Raw genomic sequence first — 22,174 nt, 5'->3', positions numbered from 1 at the left:
ATAATATAATATTATATATAATATATAATTATATATGCATTAATGTAGATAATGCAAAATATAATTATAAAAAGGTAAGTATATCAATACTCAGAGGAAGCATGACATAGTGGGAGAGCTATACTGGGTCCCTGAATTTGAAGTATAATTTTTAAAAATATTACAACCAAACTCTAAAGATTCTAAACCAGGGTATACAATTTTTTTTTCAATAATAATATCAAGGTGGGGCAGAGTCAAGATGGCAGAGTAGAAGCAGGTCCTCCACACAGCTCCAGCTTCCACCTTCCTCAATTCATGTAACAGGGGACTCTGAACAAACTTTGGAGCTACAGAACCCACAAAATGACACAGAGAAGCTAACCTCTCGCTGAGGGCAAGAATCACCTACCCAGCAAAACTGAGCATCTTGTTTCAGGGGAAAATATGGTCATTCAGTGGAACAGAGGACTTTCAAGCATTCTTGATGAAAAAACCAGAGTTGAATAGAAAATTTGACACTGAGATACAAGAAGCAAGAGAAGCATGAGAAGATAAACAGGGAAAAGAAATCACAAGGAACTTATCAAAGTTGAACTATTAACATTCCTACATGGAAAAACAATAATTGTAACTGATGAAACTTTCCTCAATATGAAAATAGTTGAAGGGAATAGAAATATATATATACACATATATATGAGGTTATATGGGCATATGAATACATATGTGTATGTGTGTATATATGTTTACAGGTATACATAGATAGAGGGCACAGGACCAATTTAATAGGATGGGATGATACTTAAAAGGTGAAATTAAGAGGTGAGAGAGGAATATAATGAGAGGAGATGGGGAGAGACTGAATGGGGTAAACTATCTCATATAGAAGAGGCAAGGGAAAATGGTTACAATGGAGGAGAAGAATAGGAAGGCAAAAGGGAATGGGTCAACCTTATTCCCATTGAATTTGGCTTGGGGAGGGAATGAAATACACACTAAATAGGGAGTATCATCCTACAGGAGAGTAGGGGGAAAGGGGATGAGAGGGGCGATAATGGAAGGGAGGGCAGGCTGGAGGAGGGAGGGAAGTTGGAAGCACCCACTTTTGAAAAGGGACTAGATCAAAGTAGAGAATAGAACAAGTGAGAGGTGGGATAGGAGGGAGGGAAATACAGTCAGTCTTTTACAATATATCTACTATGGTAATGTTTTGCATTAGCTATACATGTACAACCTATACTGAACTGCTTATCTTCCCAGTAAGGGTGGGTGACAAGGGAGGAAGGGAATAAATCTGGAATTCAAAGTTTTAAAATCAAATGTTTAAAAAATATATAAATATATATATATACATTATTATTAATACTATTTTACATATAATTGGGAAATAAGATATACAGGCACTGTAGATCCACCATGCCCTACTGGAAAAGTCGAAAGGGGTATGGGAGAAAATATGGGAGAGAGCAGATTGGAGGAGGGATATCCTGTGGGACTGCTGTTTTGGAGCAATAAGTAGGGGAAAAACAGGGAGAAAATTTGTAACTCAAAATCTGGCGGAAATGAATGATGTAAATCAGAAGGTAATAAAGCATTTGAAAAATGAAAAAGAAAACAAATAATAATAGCAAGAATCTATATTGTGTCTACCAGGTGCCAGGTACTGTGCTAGGTACTTACATGTATTACTACATCTTATCCTCCCAACTGGGAGCTCGGTGCTGTTATTACCCACATTTTACAACTGAGAAAAATGAGGCAGACAGCAGTTAAGTGATACACTCAGATAGTGAATGTCTGAGTTTGGATTTGAACCTAGATCTTCATGACTCCAGGCCTAGTACTCAATATGCTGTACCAACTAATTACCATTTTAAATGTTTTGGTACCTATATTTCAATATGAGTAGTTTATTTGGTAATCTTACCAAAACATAATTCTAAGAAAGAGTGCCTAAGTTTTAGCAAGTTTCCATGACATGACAAAGATCAAGAAGCTGTGCTTTAGGTCTGCCCTACAACTGATACTGAGCCCCTAACAACTTAAAAAGCCTGGGCACTCAAGAAAGACTCCATCAAGTCTCAGATATAATGAAAAGTAATGGTCCATGACTGAAATGTTAGTAAAAAAAAATATTTTAAAGTGAAAAAAATCATTATTACTATTAAAATAGCTAAATATTTATTAATAACCAATTTTTATGCTTATTTTCAACATTGGAGAGAAAAATCTTACCTTCCAAATTTTCAATTTTTTCAATGTTGTTCAAAGCTAAATTCAGATACTGTAATTTCTTTAGTTTGTTAATATTTTCTGAAATAAACCAAAGAATTAAATTAGTTTTTTATTATAAAATAATTTTTATACATATCAAATGGTGCATACGGACAGGCCAAACCAAACAATCTCTGAAGTCACTGTAGCCAGCAGGAGAAGTGCTGAAGGATGGGGGCTGAACTATGACTCCTTGTCACTAGGGACTCCAACCCGTAGCTAGGTCCTAAGATCGTAGATTTGGAGTCCACCACATTCTGACCCTTCATTTTAGAAGGTAAGTGACTCTGCCCAATATCACAGAGCTAGGAAGTCTCTGAAGTGGGATCTGAACCTTATGATCCCATAAAATCATACCTTTATCAAATCCATTCCTCCCCACCACTAAATCAAAAAAAAACAAAAAACCACCCTGTATCTTTAAGTTTACAATTATACTGAATTACTTTTTCACATCTATAGTTTTATCACAGTTTTACTTGGTATGCTTGACTGCACATGCAGAACTGTCTCCATGACATCATGTTATCTTGATCCATAATAAAAAGGTATCAGTTAATAATTATACTGAGAGCTTTTCAGGTTTTACTATACATGACAATAGAAAATTTTACCAAAAGATAAACATAAAAGATTCATTGGAATACTTCCTCAAATGAGGTATCATGTGAAAGCACTTTGATAAAGTATAAAAATGTTAGAAAGACACAGACTCTCTTTGAGTTACACAGACTCTCTTGGATGAATTAGTAGTTATCACAGATCATCCAAGTGACTCCAAAGGCTAGGGAGAGTTAATAATTTGACTAGGGGTGGGATTAGATGGCCTCTGAGGTACTTTTCAATGCCAAGAGTCTATGAATCTATATTTTTAGACCATAAGTGTACATACATTACTAGTTACACAAATATTTGCACCTATAGTCATACATAATTTCCCCTAATGGATATATGATAGCTATAAAAAGTAATACTATAGCATTCATTAAGCACCTGCAAGTATGTGATATATTCTTTTTTTTTTTTTTGGAGGGCAGTTGGGGTTGTGACTTGCCCAAGGTCACACGGCTAATTTTTGTGTTAAGTGTCTGAAGCTGGATTTGAACCCAGGTTCTCCTGACTCAAGGGCCAGTGTTCTATTCACTGTGCCACCTAGCCGCCCCTTAGTATGTGATATATTCTAAAAGAAAATGTGGGTTTAGATGTTTTAGGAAGATTAACTTCACCAAGGTAGGAAACTAAAGCTATTTTTTCTTGTACATAAAACCAAAGTTACTAACTTGATGACAGTAGTGCACAGGTTTTGAATAAATATAGTGGGTGGCTGTTCCACCTCCACATGCTCCATTTCCTCTCACTGTAAGAGATACCATACATTTTCAAGAGCTGACTGTGAGTTAGGACTATAATCTCTGGCAGTTGAGCAAAGGGAATAAAATGGTCTGTGTAGGGTTTGACCCTCAGGCTGTGCCTCATTATCATGGTGATTTAAACAAACATCCTCATTTAGTAAGGTAATAATGCTAAATAATGGTAAGTTCTCACATAACAATAACTTAATGCAAGTTTAAACATTTATTTTTCAAATATTGCTTTCTCATTTAAGAAAAGATCAACAATATTATTTTTATAAAGTAAGCTCATAAAAAGCCAAGTGAAAAATATTTTGTTACTTAATGAAAAGATAAGCTGTTTTTTAAACTATAGTTTAACTTTGTTCTAAAGTTAGCCTGAATTGTAAAAAGAATTACTTGCTTTAGAAACATATAGACCTAGCTTCTAAGTTCTATCTAATAATGGTTAACATTTACATAGGGCTGTATGAATTACCAATTGCTTTCCTTACAACCAGCCTATGAGAGAAATAGTGTAAGTAGGACTATCCCCACTTGACAAATGATGACATTAACAAATGACAGTGACATACAGAGAAGTGCCATCATTAGTGCAAGATCAGTGGCTTAGTAAATGATGGAGTCAGGACAGGAAGTGAGGTATTTGGGGACTAAGTCCAATCTTTCTACTACATTGCTTTTCAGCTTAAAAATCACATAAAATCAGTAAACATATGAGTTTATGCCTGGGTTGTCACTGAATGAATAAATGAGTATAAGTATTTTTAACTTACATGTTGCAATCACCTATTATAGAGAGCTATTAGAAGGCATAATCTGCAATCTATGTATCTTCACTGACATCTGAAAATTCTGATATAAGTGAGAAACTCTGTACCTTTCAAATTAACTTTGAGACTTCAGATAGACTACTTAATAGTAAATGCTGCTATGATCCTATTAATCAAAAAATCTCAGCCTCAATAAGGAACCTTCTTCTGAACTTAGAATCCGTTGTATAGGTGACAGTATCATTGAAGGGTTCAAAGACCATGAGATCATCCAAGTAAGAATTATACAGCAAAACATCTAGAGGTGAGAGAAGAAGACCAAGTAGTGTGTTATTTTGAGAGAAGATTTAGAAGTGAAAGAGCTCTTAAATGTCATCTAATCTAACCCTTCATTTTATAGATGAGAAAACTGAAACCTAGCAAAGGCACATGACTTACTCAAGATCAAACACATTATAAAAGATCCAGAATTCTAGCCTCTCTTCCAACGATAAGGTGATGAGAGTCTCAACTTAGACTCTGAAAATGAAAATAGAAAAGAAGCAGATAGAAGAGGCAAGGGAGGAGGCAGGCAGAAGAATCAAATTGCATGTAATAACCAAGTGGATGTAGAGGGTAAAGTCATAAGTAGTTCAAGTTTTGATCCTGGTTAACAGGGGAAATTAACAGAAATAGGAAAGTTAGGAAGGGGAAGCAGTCTGAGAAGCAAGATGAGGGACTGAACTTCCAAACATGTTGAGTTCCTGTGGAATACTGAAGTTGAAATGCCAACTAGGCTGCTGGAAATGAAAAACAAGAACTCGGGAGATAAATTTAGGGCTGTAGAACAAAAAGTGGGAATTGCCAACATGGATGTGAATGCTAAAGATGGGAACTAGATGAGATCAACCTAAATAAAAAATGTAGCGGAGAAAAATGAAGAGAACTAAGAAAAATGTCCAAAATGGGGGAAGCTTTGTGTATGTGTGAAAGTCAGAAGAGTGGTTTAGGGATACAGAAGTGATTACAGGTAAAAAAGTAAATCCAACGTAGTGTGGCATCCTGGAAGCCAAGGGACATGTCAACACTGAAGAACAGTCAACCAAAATGAATGACGATAATAGACCACTGCTCTATTCTGCTGATTAGAAAGATCTTTATCACGGGATTTAGGGTCAAAATGATCACTAAAAGTATAGTTTCATTGGAACAGAGGGATCAGAACCAGATTCCAGAGGGTTAAGAAAAGAGCCCCATTATGCAAAGGAAAAATAACCAAAAACTTGTGTAGTTAAAAATATTTGAAAGCAAAAATTGAAACTTTTCAACAATTCTAGAAAGGCTTGGTATAGCATGCTACCGTTTATTAGTCTTAAAAGAACCAGCTGTGGAAATGAAGAAACTGAGAAACTATTTTAAATCTGTACAATTAGTACTAAACTTCAAAGTCCTGATGCATAAAGGCTGGTGATTTGATGTAAAAGCCTTTTAATTCAACTATGTGCCAGAATTTCTAATTTCTAGTAAAGATCCTTGAAATAATTATCTAAAGAAATCTGGAAGATTTCAATGTCTAGTAAAAAGGAATGCAAAGTCTTAAGTTTTCAGCAAACAATTCTAAATTATTCATCTATAACAATAGCAACAGAAAAACTCAAATTAAAAATTTTCACACTGTATATACCCCACACCTACAAAACCCCAAAACCTTTCTCTTAATTCAATATTTACACTAATAGTCAGAACCCACAGCATACATGCTAACGTGTGGCACAGGAGAAAACTAAATTTTTAGCCTAGCTACTTATCTGACCTCCTATACTGGACTATACGCTTCATGAGAGAAAGTAAACTGTTTTAATTATCTTCATATAATCTCAAGTACCTAACATATACTTTATATGACAACTTCAAGGATCTTTATATGACAATATATGTATATGTTCTCAATCTCAAGAGAAATCCTTGCTTCCTCACCTAAACTAACAAAATATTTCATTACTCACTTCTATAATTTAATAATGAACTTTTCTGTGTAATCATTTATGTATATGTCTAATACACAAATCTGTATAATTCCATGACAGTAGCAACCATCTCTTTTGTATGTATTCAACAGAGTGATTAGCCTTGGACATAATGAGTACTCATACCCAGATGAAATATTTTCTCCAGGAGGCCTTCCCCAACCCCACCAACTGGAAGTGACTTCTCTCATCTGATCTCATTGTATGCATTTATATTCTAATAGCATACCTTGTCTATTATGTACGCATATTCTAATTTGGATTTGATTTATCTTAGTCTAGCTACTTATCTGACCTCCCATACTGGACTATAAGTTTCATGAAAGAAAGTAAACTGTTTTAATTATCTTCATATAATCTCAAGTACCTAACATATACTTTATATGACAACTTCAAGAATCCTTTTTTATTAGTTACAATTTTTTTTATAATTGTAACAATTAGTTACAATATTACTTACAATTTTATTAGTAAAGGTACTCCCTCACTGATAAAAAAACAAACACTCACCCCCCCTTCTATATATTAGTAAGGTCTTAAGTTGCTGTAGCAAACTAAATTTAAAAATTCAACCCAGTGACTAACCTAGTGATAAGCTTCTTTGAATTTAGAAACACTGGTCCCCAGAAACATATATAGAAAATACGTATATTGAGTGTGAATATATATGTATACACATATACATATATATGTATACACGTTATAGTGTATATACGTGTGTATATGTATGTATGTATATTTACTATACAGTCTGTGGCAGAACCCATATCTAAAACCTCTTGCAGCTTAGTAGAATGAACCTATGGTGGCATAATCTTTGAGAATTAGTCACCACCACACTATAATGAACCATCTGAGTACGGCTTTAAAAAGAAAATAGCTCATTTTAGCTGCTTAATAAATATTTCCTGCTTCTAATTAATTCCAGGAATAATTTCTTCTTTTTATCATTTCTATCTTCATTTGAGCAATAAACATAATAATAATAATAAAGCATTCTGTGACAATCAAGAAACTGCTACCATTTACATCAGCATTCCACACCTTACCCAGTTCCTCCATATTCCCTTGGCCTGATAAAGTGGTGTAAACATTTGATTAATCTTAGGGTCATATTCTTTTTAATAACTAAACTTTCTACCAAAGCTACATGAAGTAACATCAAAAACTCAAGGCTACAAATAGCCAAATGAGATTCACATTCTTTTTCTACCTTTGTAAACTCTCTGATGAAATATATGACATACAGCTGAACTGATTAATGGATGGCAAAGGGAGATAAATTCAGCAATTAATTCCTGAATAAAGAGTTGTCTAGGTTTGTGGTTACAGCTATATTTTCATATTTTATATAAAAGACTGATTCTTCCTTTGAGAAATTTTTCCAATTAAAAAATGCTAAAAAAAAAATCAAGAGAAAATTACCAAAAACTTACCAATTTTTGCAATGAGATTGTTTTGAAGGTAGAGAATTTTTAAATCCTGACACCATTTATCAATATTCTCTAGTTTTTGGATTTCTTGCTGGTGTAAAGAGAGTTCCTCCAAGGAAAAAATTTCAGAGTCGTTATGTTCTGCATTTCGCCTAATAAGATCTTCAGTAACTGAAAAACAATTTATCATTATTGTACATAGTTCATTTTAAATGATTTATTATTTACTGAATTATAAAGGAATAGTTTACTTTTCAAGCAAAAATATCAATTCCTTACCCTTAAGAAATCCTCAGATAGATGAACTGGAAGAGCATCATAATTGAAGCACATAACACTAACATGCAGGTGCCTAGCAGTTATTGTAAGATATTGTGTGAAATAGAAAAATTAGGATCTATAGAGCAAGTGAATATGATACCAGCATCATCAATCAATTATTAAGTGCCTGCTTCCTACATGCCAGGCATGGTGCCACTTGCTGGAGAAACAAGAAAAGCAAAAGACAGTCCGTGATGTTGAGGAGCTCGCGATCTGGTGTAGAAGACAACATATGAATAACTATCTACAAAAAAGAAATATGCAGGATAAGTTAGAGATAACAAATAGAGGGAAAGCAACAGTATGATGAGGGTTCAGGAAAGGCTTCTTGTAGAAGGCGAGACTTGAGCTGAGACTTGAAGGAAGACAGGAGACCTCAAGGAGGAGGGAGAGAAGCCTGGAGTCAAGAACTAGAGTCACTTGTAGGAAGACTAGCAAGGAGGCCAAAGTGGCTGGACAGCAGAATACACATGGTGAGAGGGGAGGGGGTATCTGAGGTGTAAGACAAGGAAGGTGGAAGGGACCAGGATATGAAAATAACTATATACATTCAAAGTAAATGGGAGGCAATCTCAGAGAAAAAAGACACTAACAGTGGGGACTGGGGGATGGTGATGTGGGAAAGGCTTCTTGCACAAAGTGAGACTTAAGATGAGTCGTGAACGAAGCCAGAGAAGTCAAGAGACATAAGTGGGGGGCGGCCAGGTGGCTCAGCGAGTAAGAGCACCGGCTCCAGTGTCGGGATGACCTGGATCAAATCCGGGCTCAGATACTCAGCATCACACCCAGCAATAACTGGCCGTGTAACCTTGAGCAAGTTACTTAACCCCAATTGCTTTAAAAAAAAAAAAAAAGAGAGACATAAGTGGGGAGGGAGAGTATTGCAGGTATGGGGCACAACGAGTGAAAGGCAAGGAGATGGGATATGGAATGCCATGCAAGAAACGGTAAGAAGATCAGTGTTGTGTGGGCTACGGAGACCCTAACCCAAATTGACTATTCAGAGACCTCTCAAAGTGAAAGTAGAAAGTTTTATTAGAAGAAGCAGGCGGTCCAGTCACTGGAAAATATCCAGGGAGAGGAGGCCGAGGTACAGAAGCAGAAACCGGGTTAAATAAGCAAGGGTTACCTGCCCCTCCCAAACATTAACCTAATTATTACTAATGAGGCTCTAATCTTGTTAGATAACATACATAATACATGAGGTCCATTACACAAGCGCAGTAACAACCTCAGAACACTGAATCCCCTTCAGTCCAACTTAGAATGTCCTTATCTGGGCCTGAGTGTCTGCTTTCTGATTGGTCAAATCCACCTGCTGCTGCCAGCCCCTTTTATCTACACTATTTCATTTTTAGTATTATCTAGGACTTCTCTGAGAACTGGGAACTTAAACTTCTTCCCAAGGCTATTGCCTCAACTCTTCCCAAGGCTACTGTCTGGTACTTTTTATCAGTAGTCTTGTTTCAGCAATTCTCGCAGTTCTTTTAACCCTTTGCTTCCTCTCAACTACCATTCCTTTCCCCAAACTAAAAACACCTCTAATTTGGGCTCAATAGCTAATCCAATCAATTGTATTAATACTCAATAGCTCTTACATTACCTTGAAATACACAATGACTTACATATATATATGGGGAAACAATACTGAACTTAGTTACAAAATACAAGGAATAAGAATGTATATAGGATATTCAGAATGGGGAAACTTCACTGCAAGTCATTCCACACAGTGTCACTGAATAAGAGGAGTGGTGTCATGAGTAAGAAGAATGGAAAAGTAGGAAGGGTCCAGGATGGGAAGGGATTTAAATGCCAAACAGGATTTAATATTTTATCCTGGAAGTAAATAGGGAGCCACTGGTATTTACTGAGTAAAGGAGTAATAACGGTCAGATCTACACTTTAGGGAAATCACTTGTGAAGCTAAGCAGAGGATCAACTTGAGTGGGAAGAGACTCGAGGGCAAGGAAAACAGGGAAAGGCAAAGAAAAGTAAATAAGGTTATTACAATAGTCCAGGTGTGAGATGATGGGAACATTGGAACAGTAAGCATAAGTGGGAAGCTGAGGAAGACACCTAACTTGTGAGCTTGGGTGATAAGGAGAATGACAGTGCTTTCGTGGAAATGGGGAAGTTCAGAAGAGAAAGGACTTGGGAGGAAAAAGAATGAATTTTTCTTTGGACAAATTTAGCTTTAAAAATTTATGGGACATCCAGTTCAGGACCTTCAACAGGGAACTGGTGATGCAAACCTGACATCATGAGCGAGGTTAGAGCTGGATAAACTGATCTGACAATCATTTGCAGAGATGAACATTAAAATCATGGAAGTATTTATCACCAAAGGAGACAGAATAAAGGAAGAAAAGAAAAAGGACACAGACAGACCTTTAGAGGACATCCACATTTAATGGGTATGCTCTAGATGAAGATCTAGGAGATGAGACTGAGAAGGTAGGGGCTAGACATGTAGGAAGAGATCCAAGAGAGAGCAGTCATGAAAAGCAAAAGATGAGAGTACCCAGGAAAGGAGGATAGTCAACTGTGTCAAAGGCTGCAGAAAGGTCAAAAAGGATGGAAGGGGGGCCCTTAGATTTTGCAATTAAGGGATCATTGTAACCTTGGAAAAAGCATTTCAGTTGAGCAATAAGGTCAGGAGCCAAACTGCCAAAAGTTTAGAAGAAAATGGGAGAGGAAATGGAGGCAGTGATTGTAGACAGCTTTCTCAAGGAGTACAGCTACAAAAGGTAGGCGGCATACAGAATGAGAGCTAGTACAGATGGTCAGATCAAGTGAAGGTTTTTTAAGGATGGGGTAGAAGAGATAGATGAGAGTGTATGTAGGCAATAGGGAAGCAGGCCATAGAGAGAGAGAAAATTAGTGACAGAATAGGGACGGTGGGGGCAGGGTGGGCAACCTGCTATAGAAAGGCTGGGTTGAGGTTAAGGATACATGGAGATGGGACTGCCTTTGCAAGAAGGGCCACTTTTTCATCTGAGACAGGGATGTGGGAAGAGAGAGTGGGGAAAGATAGCTGAGTAATGGAAGATGAGGAGGAGAGAGGAGGAAGTTCTTAGCAAATGGTCTCAATATTTTCAATTAAGTATTAAGCAAGGTCTTCAGCTGAGGTGGTGGTAGAAGGGGATGCCATGGGAGGCTTGAGGTAGGATGAAAAGTTCTGAAATAGCTGCTGTGGTGGGTGGAAAAGGGAATAAATTAGGGAGGTGTAAAGGATTGCCTTATTGCAATGAGGACTCAGTTGAAATTATGTAACAAATTTGGAGTGGATCTAATCAGTGAAATTTTGTGAGTTTTCTCCAGCTTTGTTCAGTAACATATGAATAGGAACAGAGATAGAAGATGGTGAGAGTAATCCAAAGGTAGGGCTTGGCAAGGCAAGATCAGGAACAGGATAAGAGGACAAGAGATTCCTGGGTAAAAGACAGTATAGAGTTGAACTGGTTTACCAAGGATTCAAAATGGGGAAAAGAAGAGAGTATAGGGAAATCAGTATAGGGATGACTGCCTTGGAAAGAACTGAGGGCTAGAGAAACCAAACACTACATTGAGGATCAACAAGTTTAGTGGTCACAAAGCAGAGGAAACAATAGAATGATAAAAGATTGTAATCCAATAAAATAATTTCTGAGTTTATGTACATGGAAATTAACATTACTGGGTATTAGGAAGAACAAATATATTACCATATCTGTATATACCTCAGATAAAATAGAAAGCTAGACTGTGGGAAATGAGTATATCAAAGAACTGGGATTTAGGGCGTTTCAGGGAATATCATTATATATGCTGAATTCCCCAACAATGAGGGCAGAAATTGGGATGGAAAGAAAGACTATGAACTGGCACTATATTCACTGAGGATAGGAGTGTTCTGGGCATTGAGATAGACAAACAGACAGACAGACAGATAGATAGATGTATATACATACATGTGTAAATATATTTTTATATATACATATATATGTATCACTGCTATCAGAATCTTGATTGGGAGATAAATATGGATTGAATGAACTTCAAAGGAGGAGAGGTTACTGAATGATGACAGTAGTTGGAAAGTATGGAAGTGGCAATGGTGAGCAAGGAGAGCTACAGGGATTATGCCAAAGTAGATCAGGAAACGTATAAGTGTATAGTACTGAGGGTCCCATTGAGATTAAACAAGATAAATTTGTAGCTGACTTAATCTGCATGCAATTAAATGACTTCCTCCAGATGCATTTAGCAGCATATGAATAGGAGCAGAAAAGGCAGATGTTTTGAGTAACCAAGTCTGGAAAAGGATAAGTGGTGATAGAACAAGGAGACTGGGGAGCCAAGGGTAGAGAAAGAACTAGGAGCTAATAGATGGATTAAGATGATAAATTTTCATGGAGGGAGCTTCAAGAATGATGTATTGTTACTATTGTATGAAACAGTATTGGTGATTCAATAGAAAACTATTACATAAGTAACATAAGTAACGCTCCCAAATGTCAAATAAAAGAAAAACATTAATTGGACTGAATTGTTGCATGAATTTTTTTTTACTACTATCAGTGAGTACATGTGACAGACATTAAGCATGTTAAAGAACTTCTTTACCTTGCTGTATAGGAATTGTCTTCAGTGCCCTAAGTCTTATTAAGCTTATCTAACACTTGCCTCAACTTCCAGTAGAACACAACTTCCATCAATTAAAGGACCTATGAAGATGAGACTGGCCAAATACCACTACTCTAATGTATAGTACCAAAAAATGATCCAGGAAAACAGAGAAGTGGTTTGGTTTGGTTTAGCTAGGTTTGTGGGGTTTTTTTAAGGACTCAATGAGACTAAAGATAAGGCTTTTCATAGTTGAAGACAAGAATCAGAACATGAATGATATTACTGAGATAAATCTTGATACAATGGAAAGGATAAACTGAAAGAAATGAAAGATGTTTTGCTAACATAGAAATACCATGTTTTCCAGGCTTATAAAGAAAAAAGGGGTACATCTCAAGTTTAGTAAAAATTTTACTTATCACTTTAGAGCCAACATATCAAGAAGAATGTGGACAAATTGAAGAGGTTCTATCAATAAATAATTAAATCACCTTAAAATGAGATATTTGAGAAACAAATGAAAAGGGTGATATGGCATAATAGTGTTTTAGGGATAACTTCATATCGTTCCTTAGTTACACAAGATAATAAAAAGGTGCCAATCTCTTACTCTTCATCTCTATGAAAAAAAGTAAGATATTATAGAGTTAAAATAGCAAGACTGTGACAAAAATGGCAGGTGTTGACTAACCAACAGACAGCTATTTGAACCAAACAATACAAGTTATAAAACTATGGATCTGATTAGATGATCTCTATATATTTTAGGGTTGAGGAACCTTGGAGAAACACAGTCCAGGGACAATATAGCATTTGAACAGTCATCTATAATCTTGACTACCCCCCTGACTATAAAAAAACACCACCACCTTTAATACGGTCTAACACTAAAAATCATTGTTTGGTATTGTGTGAGACAAGTGAAAACTTCTCAGACTGTACCCTAAAATGGAGATAGCATTCTAAACTCAAGTTGGGCTTTGGCAGCAGCTAGGCCTAAGTTTCGTTTCTGCAAACTTACCCCTCCCCTGCTTTCACCCACTACCAAATAAGGTAGCAAATGCTTTCACAGGTTTTCAATGGCTGAAGATTGCTTTCTTGCTGCTTGTATCTGGGCAGATTCCCAAGATAGATTTTGAGGCCACGCTCTCCACCAAGGGTAAGGCCAGTGGAGGGAGTTGCTTGTGTTGGGCTATATAACCTCGTTTTTGCTTTCTGTAGCTGGCCTCCCTCCACTGGTTCATCCTGGTGAAGATGGCTCCCTTTCTTGCAAGAATTGAATAAATCCTTTCTGTTCCTACCTAGAGAAGCGTCTGAGTTTTTAATTAAAATTTTGGATAGGGTTTTCATCCCATACAGTATGACAACCTAAGGTGCAGTTCCTTGATGAATTTAGTTATGGTGAAGTATAGTATGATTACAGTTGAGTAAGGAAGGATGAAAATGCAAGCCTGAGAGAGAAGACAAAGAGACAGCAGTTTTTGAGCACATATGTACTCACAAGGTATAGGCACAGTGTGACTGATGAAAGGCATTTGAGTGAAGGTTCTCAGAACCAATTCCATGTTGAGTGAGACACGGGAATTTTATAGGTTTTCAATTCTAAAACTCAGTTCACTTTATTACCAGAGTTTTTACACTTGACTAGATCATCTACCAGCAAATGTCATGTATCAACAATGGCTCGGGATAATTAAGATCATCTTTACAACATCTCTCATCCTAAAAATTCCAAGGGAACACTCATCCAGTTCTAAGACCATACTGAGAATCTGATGCAGTATGCAGAAAAAGATTCCCCTGTACCCAACTTACAGCTGACTACTTTTTCTTACTAACACTTTGTAAACCTCAGGAAAGTTCTCAGAACTAAGAAGGCTTCTCAGTCCTAGGAATGATTTAAAGCTAGTGAAGGGTAGTCAAGATCTTCTAGGACTGTTGTCTCTGGAAGTATATTACCCTGAGATAGACTATTGATCTGTTTACTCAGAGGGTTTGGTCAGAACAAGGCTAACTTGAATAATCTGATAACTGATTAGCTATCAATTTATGGAATAAGGTTTATCATGAGGTTTCTCTTGAATGCCCTACCAAGTTCTCATACAGAAATAAATGGCTTTATGCAGCAGTGATCCTTGAAGGCTTGAGAAAACAAATTCTCTGGCAACAGCAACTCCTCCTCCCCAACCCCCCACCCACGGAAAAGGAGCACAAACTGCAGATTTCACAAAAACAAAAGGTTCGGCTTTTTCAGATGCTCACTTAGCACAGCAGGGAAAAGACCACCCAATAACAGTAGTAATGCATAATTAAAATAAATTAAAAGAAAATGGAAAATCACAGAGCAAGGTAGAACTCTGAAAATCTGGAATTTCCCAGTGGTTCTGTTTTGAACTATATATACTATATAAAACCAGAGCCTTCTGTAGCATACCATTTTATAGCACCTCCGAAAATTGTTTCACAACACAGCTTCCACTGTAACAGCAAACATTAGTTCTAAAAACAGATTCTGCTAAAAGAAATGTCTAAATACCTACATGGAGTTGAAAAATGACAGTATTTAACAGTTTTAATCAGAAAGCATCTTATAATTTTAATCATCTAATTTAGATCAGTTAAATTCTTTAAGAAGCATTGTTTTTAGAAATTATTTTTAATTTAATTCTTTAAATTAAAAATCTTTTTTCTCTCCCTTCCACATCCCACCATTGGAAAAACAAAAAATAAAAGCCCTGTAACATAAATATACATATCAAGCAAAACAAATTCCCTCATTAAACATGCCCAAAAAATATGTATATCTCAGTTCATCACTTTTTTGTCAGAAGGGTTTGGAAAGGTATTTGGAACCATGCCCTAAAAGTTACTAAACCATGTTGCTGTTAGGTCTACTGATGGGGTGCTTGGGTGCCTGTGCTTGAACCCCAGTTTGTAAAATCACATTTCTCCCTAGCCTCAGGCAGTTTCTCTCTAGCTCAAGGGCAACATGTTCTAGAAAAAATACTTATCTCTCTTCCTGATAAAGTAGCCAGCTGCACCTATAGAATTTAGTAGTTTGACCCAGTTGTGTATTGGGTCATACCAACATATGTATCCTAGATTCAGTCATATGTATATTCCCTAGCTCATTATACACATTCTGAATCACTCATTATGTATGCCTTAGGCTTGGGATATACTAAATTCTCAAAATCTGACTTGTCAAACACCATACTGATGGATGCAGCTTGGTTAGCCCTGACTGCTAGCTGACTTAGTAACATTTCAAGCCTAAAAACCACATCTCCATGCAGCCCCACATCAGGCTATTTCCCGGTGTATTCTGGGCAATAGGCCTGTGCAGTAGATATTAAAAGTGTTATGTTCCTTTAAGAACTGACCATTCCTTAGCCACTCCCTAATCCCACACCTGCTTAGCATATTTGGCACCTGTTATACTATAGAACATCCTATATAAACTTTAACTGTACCACTTTAAGGTTGCAGGTTCCCTAAGAACTCTTGCCCGCTGTATAGAGTAACACTAGATCTTTGCCACCTTGACTTAATGCTTGAGTCCATGAATTCATTCCAGACTGCTTTCCAGGGACTCTGGCTATTGGGATTCCTGGATTCCCTGAACTCCCTGACCTCAGTGTCACTATGACCCCAGAGAGATCAACAAGAGAGGAAAAGGGTTCATATAGAAAAAAGTATTTACAGTAGTTCTTTTAGTGAAGGTGAAGACTAATAATTCATCAAATGGGGAATTACTGAGCAAATTATAGTATATGACTGTAAAGGAATACTATTATACCACAAGAAATGATGAAAAGGGTGGTTTCAGAGAACCCTGAGAAGACTTGCATGAACTGAAAAATTTAAAAACTAATGTGAAATTTAAAAAAATATGCTTCCACGCAGGTGCAGGGAAGTGGGTCTTCTTGTTTTAAATACCTAGCTGCTGGTTAGGGGGCTTTTTGCAGCAACACCTCTTAGTGGTTAGGGGGATTTTTGCAAAAACAGTTCCTAGAATGGGAGGAAACCAGTCTTGACTGGGTCTGTGGTTAAGATAGGGTAAATAAAGGGTGACTAGGTGGCACAGAGAATGGAGCACCCACCCTGGAGTTGAGGACATGAGTTCAAATGCGCCTCAGACACATAACATTTACTAGCCATGTGACCTTGGCCAAGTCACTTAACCCCAACTGCCCTGCCTTTCCCCCTCCAAAAAGCGAGCGCGCGCGCGCGCGCACACACACACACACACACACACACACACACACACACAAATATAGGGTAAGTAGGTCAGTCAGGCTCTAAGTACACATGTTTAATTGCCTCATGAATCTTATCCTCTCCTCCTCCTGGAGGAGCTAAGGCTCATTTTAATGTACATGTAATGTATGTGAACATATTTGGAGGGAGGGGGAATCATGAGAAGAGGACACATGAAGTAGGCAGGCCAGGAACCTGTACACCTCAAAGAACTCAACCAATGAGGAAATGAGGGAGGGACTTCGTGTTTTGGGGACAGGAGATTTAAACTGCCTAGCTTTTGCCTCTGGTGTGTGTTGCTGAATAGGCAGCACACACAATCCTTGCAAGAATTATAGAAGAAATAAGCTTTCCTCATCTACCTTGGGAATCTGTCTTTCCCCTGGAATTTTTATAAATAACAATAACACCATCAGAAAGGCAAACAACTTTGAAAGGCTTTCATAAATTATCACACATTCCCTCCTTCTTGATCTGTACTTTTGAGAAACCATTTAGCCAAAGATCTCAAAATATCTCACAAATGTTAATTTGACCTCATAAAACTGGAGTAATAGAAGTGATTATTTAAGGCACAAAATAGAAAGGGACAAAACAAAACATAGTGTAGAAAAGGTTTCATAAAATACTATTACATTTCAATTTTTTTTCTTATTTAAAACACAAAGTCCCAGGTCACACATGGACCCAATAAAGTCATAAGATTTGCCCTGTCATAATCCTCCTTATTTTCATTGATTTAATTATATAAATGATAGGGATATTAAGGGTACTTTCCCCAAATATTTCCCCCTTTCAGCTAAGAGTCCTATTGAGAAATCAAGTACAACTTTATAAAAAGAGACTTATTTTCAAATTATTATTCCAGTCCTTTAGACGGAGTGAAGTAACTGACACTTGAGGGCATAAAAGAGAAAAAAGATGGGGAAGATGAATTGGAGGAGAAGGAGAGTTTCTCAGTTTCTACTCTTTGGTGTTGGCTGGACTCTAGCTGCACTTATCTCAGCATATTTCAGAAGCGTTTCTATCTGTGGGCCAAAGATCTGGTGGCTTCTAAGTGGGGGGTTAGTGTTCACTCCCTCTTATTCTCTACACTCAGTGGGAGATATAGAATAAAAGGCAATTAATTTTAAGTACCATAAAACAGCTATCCCTAGTGCTTCTTTAAAAAGAACCAAAGAGAACAAAACAAGAACTCTGAATGTTGCAGAGAGAAAATGCCAAAGCTTTGAGGCTGTTCAGTTTTTTATGCTTACGTAGTGTTTGTCCTTCATTTTCGAAGAGGACCATGGCATCAGGGAAATGATGACATGACTTGCAGTTGACTTTGATTTTCATGAGGGAGGGTTGTGCAAGGTCACCAGCCTCACTTTGTCCTCCAGAGCCATCTGGATCCAGTGACCAGATATTCATCAGGATGACTGGAGATGACCCTGAATGCAATGGAAGACCCTGGCCCTTTTAGGCTAAGGCCTTTTCAAGTACTGACTTAGGTTGAGGTAATGCCCATTCAGTGAATAGGCCTCTTTAAAGAACTGAGTCAAGGGATGGCCCCTTTAATTAGAAAAAAAAAAAGAAGAAAAAATCTTCTGGGATTTTTTCTGGGATCCAAGCTGGGAGGGGAAGAAACTCAGGGTTGCTGTTCCAAAGAAAAACAGTTACCAGTGACATTCATTCTAAGCCAGGAGCGCCCAAAATACAGCCATCAAGTGGAGCTTGGGCAGGGACCTATTGTGGTTCAATCTATGAGCTTCAGAGTGCACTACGTTTAAGGTTTTGTGAAAGAAGAAAGAAAGAAAGGAAATGAAGAAAGAAAGGAAGAAAAAAAGAAAGAAAGATCTAGCCAGTAAACCCCAAGTTAAGTAGGCAGCTTCTGGCCATCAAAATTTACCTTCCTTTGGAGGTGAGGAGAAGGAAAGGGAGAGGACAAGTTGAATTACCCAACTAGCTGGGTCCCCATTTGGGCAACAAGGTCTACTCACAGGTTGTGCTTGTCCTTCATTTTCAAAGAGAATCATGACATCAGGGAAATAATGACCTATATACACTTTCTTGATGTGGTATTGGAATAGGTGGACTGTCTCAGACTTATCTACTGGATATACAGTTAATACCTCATTTATTCAACATCACTAGCAAATAAGATATCCTAAATGAGTAAATTGTCCAGATAACGAATACTCTTTTTATTGTAACAATTTTATCTAGGAATCTTTCTAAAATGTGACCCATACTTTCTGGCTTTCTTAAACATCTTATACTGAAGTAAATTTAAATTTTCCTTGTGAGCATAATACGGAATTGATTTCAGGGATAGTAAAGTAAGATGGGCTATTTCTTCCTCTATTAAGGACCCTGGACTACTTTGTGTTTTGAATCCTTATGTCTTCAATTTTTTTTTTCTGTTTTCTCTTTTGTAATTATCACTTATAACCACTGGCAAATTTGGATCTTCAAAGTTCTGAAGAACACTTATCTGACATTATTATTTTTAATTAGAATATTTCCTGCTTTTTATACATAATAGCTACCTAACTACGAGCATATAATTCAGCCTCTGAATGCCTCATGGCAATTTTAAAATTAATAGTTATAAATGAATTGCTAATCTGCCTCTGACAAGGAATTACCACATTGGGTGTTCCCCATGCTAATAAAATCACTGGACTGAAATAATTAATTTTTTAGTTCTGGACTTAAGAAAAAATTGAAAATGCTAAAGTCCTTTACCAGCTTTAATTTACTTTAATACTCTGAAATAGTGTATCTTACAGATATATGGATAAACTAGAGCATCAAGGTCCTGAGGCTTTCAACCTCTCTCTCTACCTTTCAACACTAAACTTTGCTTTTTATCCACACCGTGACCACCAGCCCTTCAATTCTCTCCATAGGCATCACTCCTGTGACTAGTCACTTTCTATTCCTCTCCCCATCTTTGCCCCTTAATGAACTAGTTCAAGTCTATAACAATTTCTTCTTTTTTGTGGGGGGAGGCAGGACAACTGGGGTTAAGTGACTTGCCCAAGGTCACATGGCTAGTAAGTGTTAAAGGTCCTCCTGACTCCAGGTCCAGTGCTCCATTCACTGCACCACCTAGCCATCCCACACTACTTTCTTCTAAAGTCACTGACCCTTTATCATTCCTGTTTGCTCCTAAGTCAAGCTTTAACCTCATTCCCCCCATTCTCACCATCTACTGCCTTCACTCCTAGTCTCCTTAGCTAGATCTTTATTGCTGTAGTAACCCCCCATTTTGTGAACATCCCCCATCTTTCCCCATCATAGGAGAGCTGCCTAGGAAACCTGCCCAAACCCAACAAAGCCCGCCTAGGCGGCAAACCTGCCAAGTAAACCTGCTGAAACCTGATACCTGGAGTCCATAGCTCCCCCTACCCCTTCCCCCCCCCCTTCAGTTCTCAAAATAGATTTGGGGATTTTCCAGTTGACCAACAAACTGACTGCTGGGCAACAATCGTTAGGCAATGAACTGATTGCTACCTTTTGGTTTCTGTATTTTCCCGTTTGCATAGCAACTGACTAAGTTGTAGTTGCCCCCTGGTAACACCTATGTTGTGATTTTTGTCAATAGAAACCCTGAGATGTATATGCTTGGGGCTGCCTGATTTGGGTATATGACCCCTGCCAGTCCCCAGGTTAATTATGCTCCACAATTAAAACTTCATTTAAAATGATTAATGGTCTCACTTGCTGTCATTTCATGTCTCAACATTGCAAGTCACATTTACTAACTCTGATGTGCCACAGGGCTCTATCCTGGGCCCTCTTCTATCCTCTCTCTATACAGTTTCACTTGGTGATCTCAGCAGCTCCCCTAGGTTCAATTATTATCTTTATGCTGATGCTTTTCAAATTTATTTATCCAGTCCTACCTTCTCTACTTACCTCCAATCTCCTATCTCCAGCTGCCTGTTAAGACATTTCAAAATAGATATCTTAAAATCAATATGTCCAAAGCTAGACTTGTTGTCTTTCCCCCAAAGCCTGCCCCCTTCCAAACTTCCCTGTTACTACTGTAAAGGACAACTCCATCCTCCCAGAGCCCAGGCTTATAACCTAGATGCCATTTTTAATGCCTCCCTCTCATCTCCCTAAATTAATTTGTTGACAAAGCCTGAATTTTTCCTCCTTGAAAAATCTCTAGAACATACCCCTTTCTCTCCTCTGATAATTCCACCATCCTGGTGCAGATCCCCATCTCCTCATGCCTGGACTATTTCAAAAGCCTGATGGTTGGTCTCCCTGACACAAGTCTCCCCTCATGCTAGTCCATCCTCCATGCAGACGCCAAAGTGATTTTCCTAAAATTCGAGTCAAACCATGTTACCTCACTCCCCCACTCCAATGAATCTCTTTCACCTCCAGGAACAAATATAAACTCCTCTTCTTGATGCTCAAAGCCTTTCATAACCTAGTCTTTCCAGTCTTCTTATACCTTATTTTGCCCCATCACCAACCTACTCTATGATTCACTGACACTGGCTTCACTGTGGTTCCAAGAATAAGACACTCCATCTCTGGATGCTAGGCATTTTTACTGGCTGTCCCCCTTCTTGGAATGTTCTCCGACCTCATCTCTGCCTCTTGGCTTCCTGGGCTTCCTTCAAGTCCCAGCTAAAATCCTACTTTCTACAGGAAGCCTCCCCAATTCCTCTTAATTCCAGTGCCTTGCCTCTCTGTGTTATTTCCTGTTCATCCTGTTTATATCTTGTTTGTACACATTTGTTTGCTTGTTATCTCCCCCAATAGATTGTGAAATCCTTGACAGCAAGGTATTATTGGATCCATTGAATTCAGAGGGCCTTTCTATTCCTGGTGCCTAGCACAGTGCCTGACACATAGTAGGTGCTTATAGACTTACTAGTTAATACTTAACTAGTTATACTAGTTAATAAGAATCATTTCTAAATTGGAACAGATCTCAAAATTTATATGTACTACACGAATGTTTAATAACATAAGAATCTATCAAGTCAAAAGCTTAAAGCTCCACTAAGATCTTTGGGACACCTTGTATTATCTTAAAAGGCAGCATAGTATAATGGACAAATGGCCAACTTTATATTAAAGAGATCCTGGGTTCAAGTTTCCCCTCTAAAACACACTGGCTGTGCAACCCTAGACAAAGACACCCAACCTCT

At 37.6% G+C, this 22,174-nt stretch overlaps 1 protein-coding gene across 2 annotated transcripts in view; it reads right to left on the bottom strand.

Annotated features, from left to right (window-relative positions):
• The window catches only part of DNAAF11 (dynein axonemal assembly factor 11), a 113,812-nt gene that overhangs the window by 81,759 nt on the left and 9,879 nt on the right, over positions 1-22,174 (bottom strand). The window contains exons 2-3 of one of the 2 annotated variants that reach the window (XM_069081311.1): positions 7,824-7,991; positions 2,218-2,295 (exon numbers count right to left, since the gene is read on the bottom strand). In XM_069081311.1, the coding sequence (XP_068937412.1) occupies positions 2,218-2,295; positions 7,824-7,991 (246 nt within the window). The remainder of the gene's footprint in view (positions 1-2,217; positions 2,296-7,823; positions 7,992-22,174) is intronic. The other variant, XM_069081312.1, reaches the window with a different exon arrangement.

The sequence above is a fragment of the Petaurus breviceps genome, unplaced genomic scaffold (genome assembly GCF_028583685.1).
Source record: "Petaurus breviceps papuanus isolate PSGF00001 unplaced genomic scaffold, PetGlider_PUasm1.0 98, whole genome shotgun sequence".
Lineage (NCBI taxonomy): Eukaryota > Metazoa > Chordata > Mammalia > Diprotodontia > Petauridae > Petaurus > Petaurus breviceps.
This window is presented reverse-complemented; position numbering and strand designations above follow the sequence as displayed.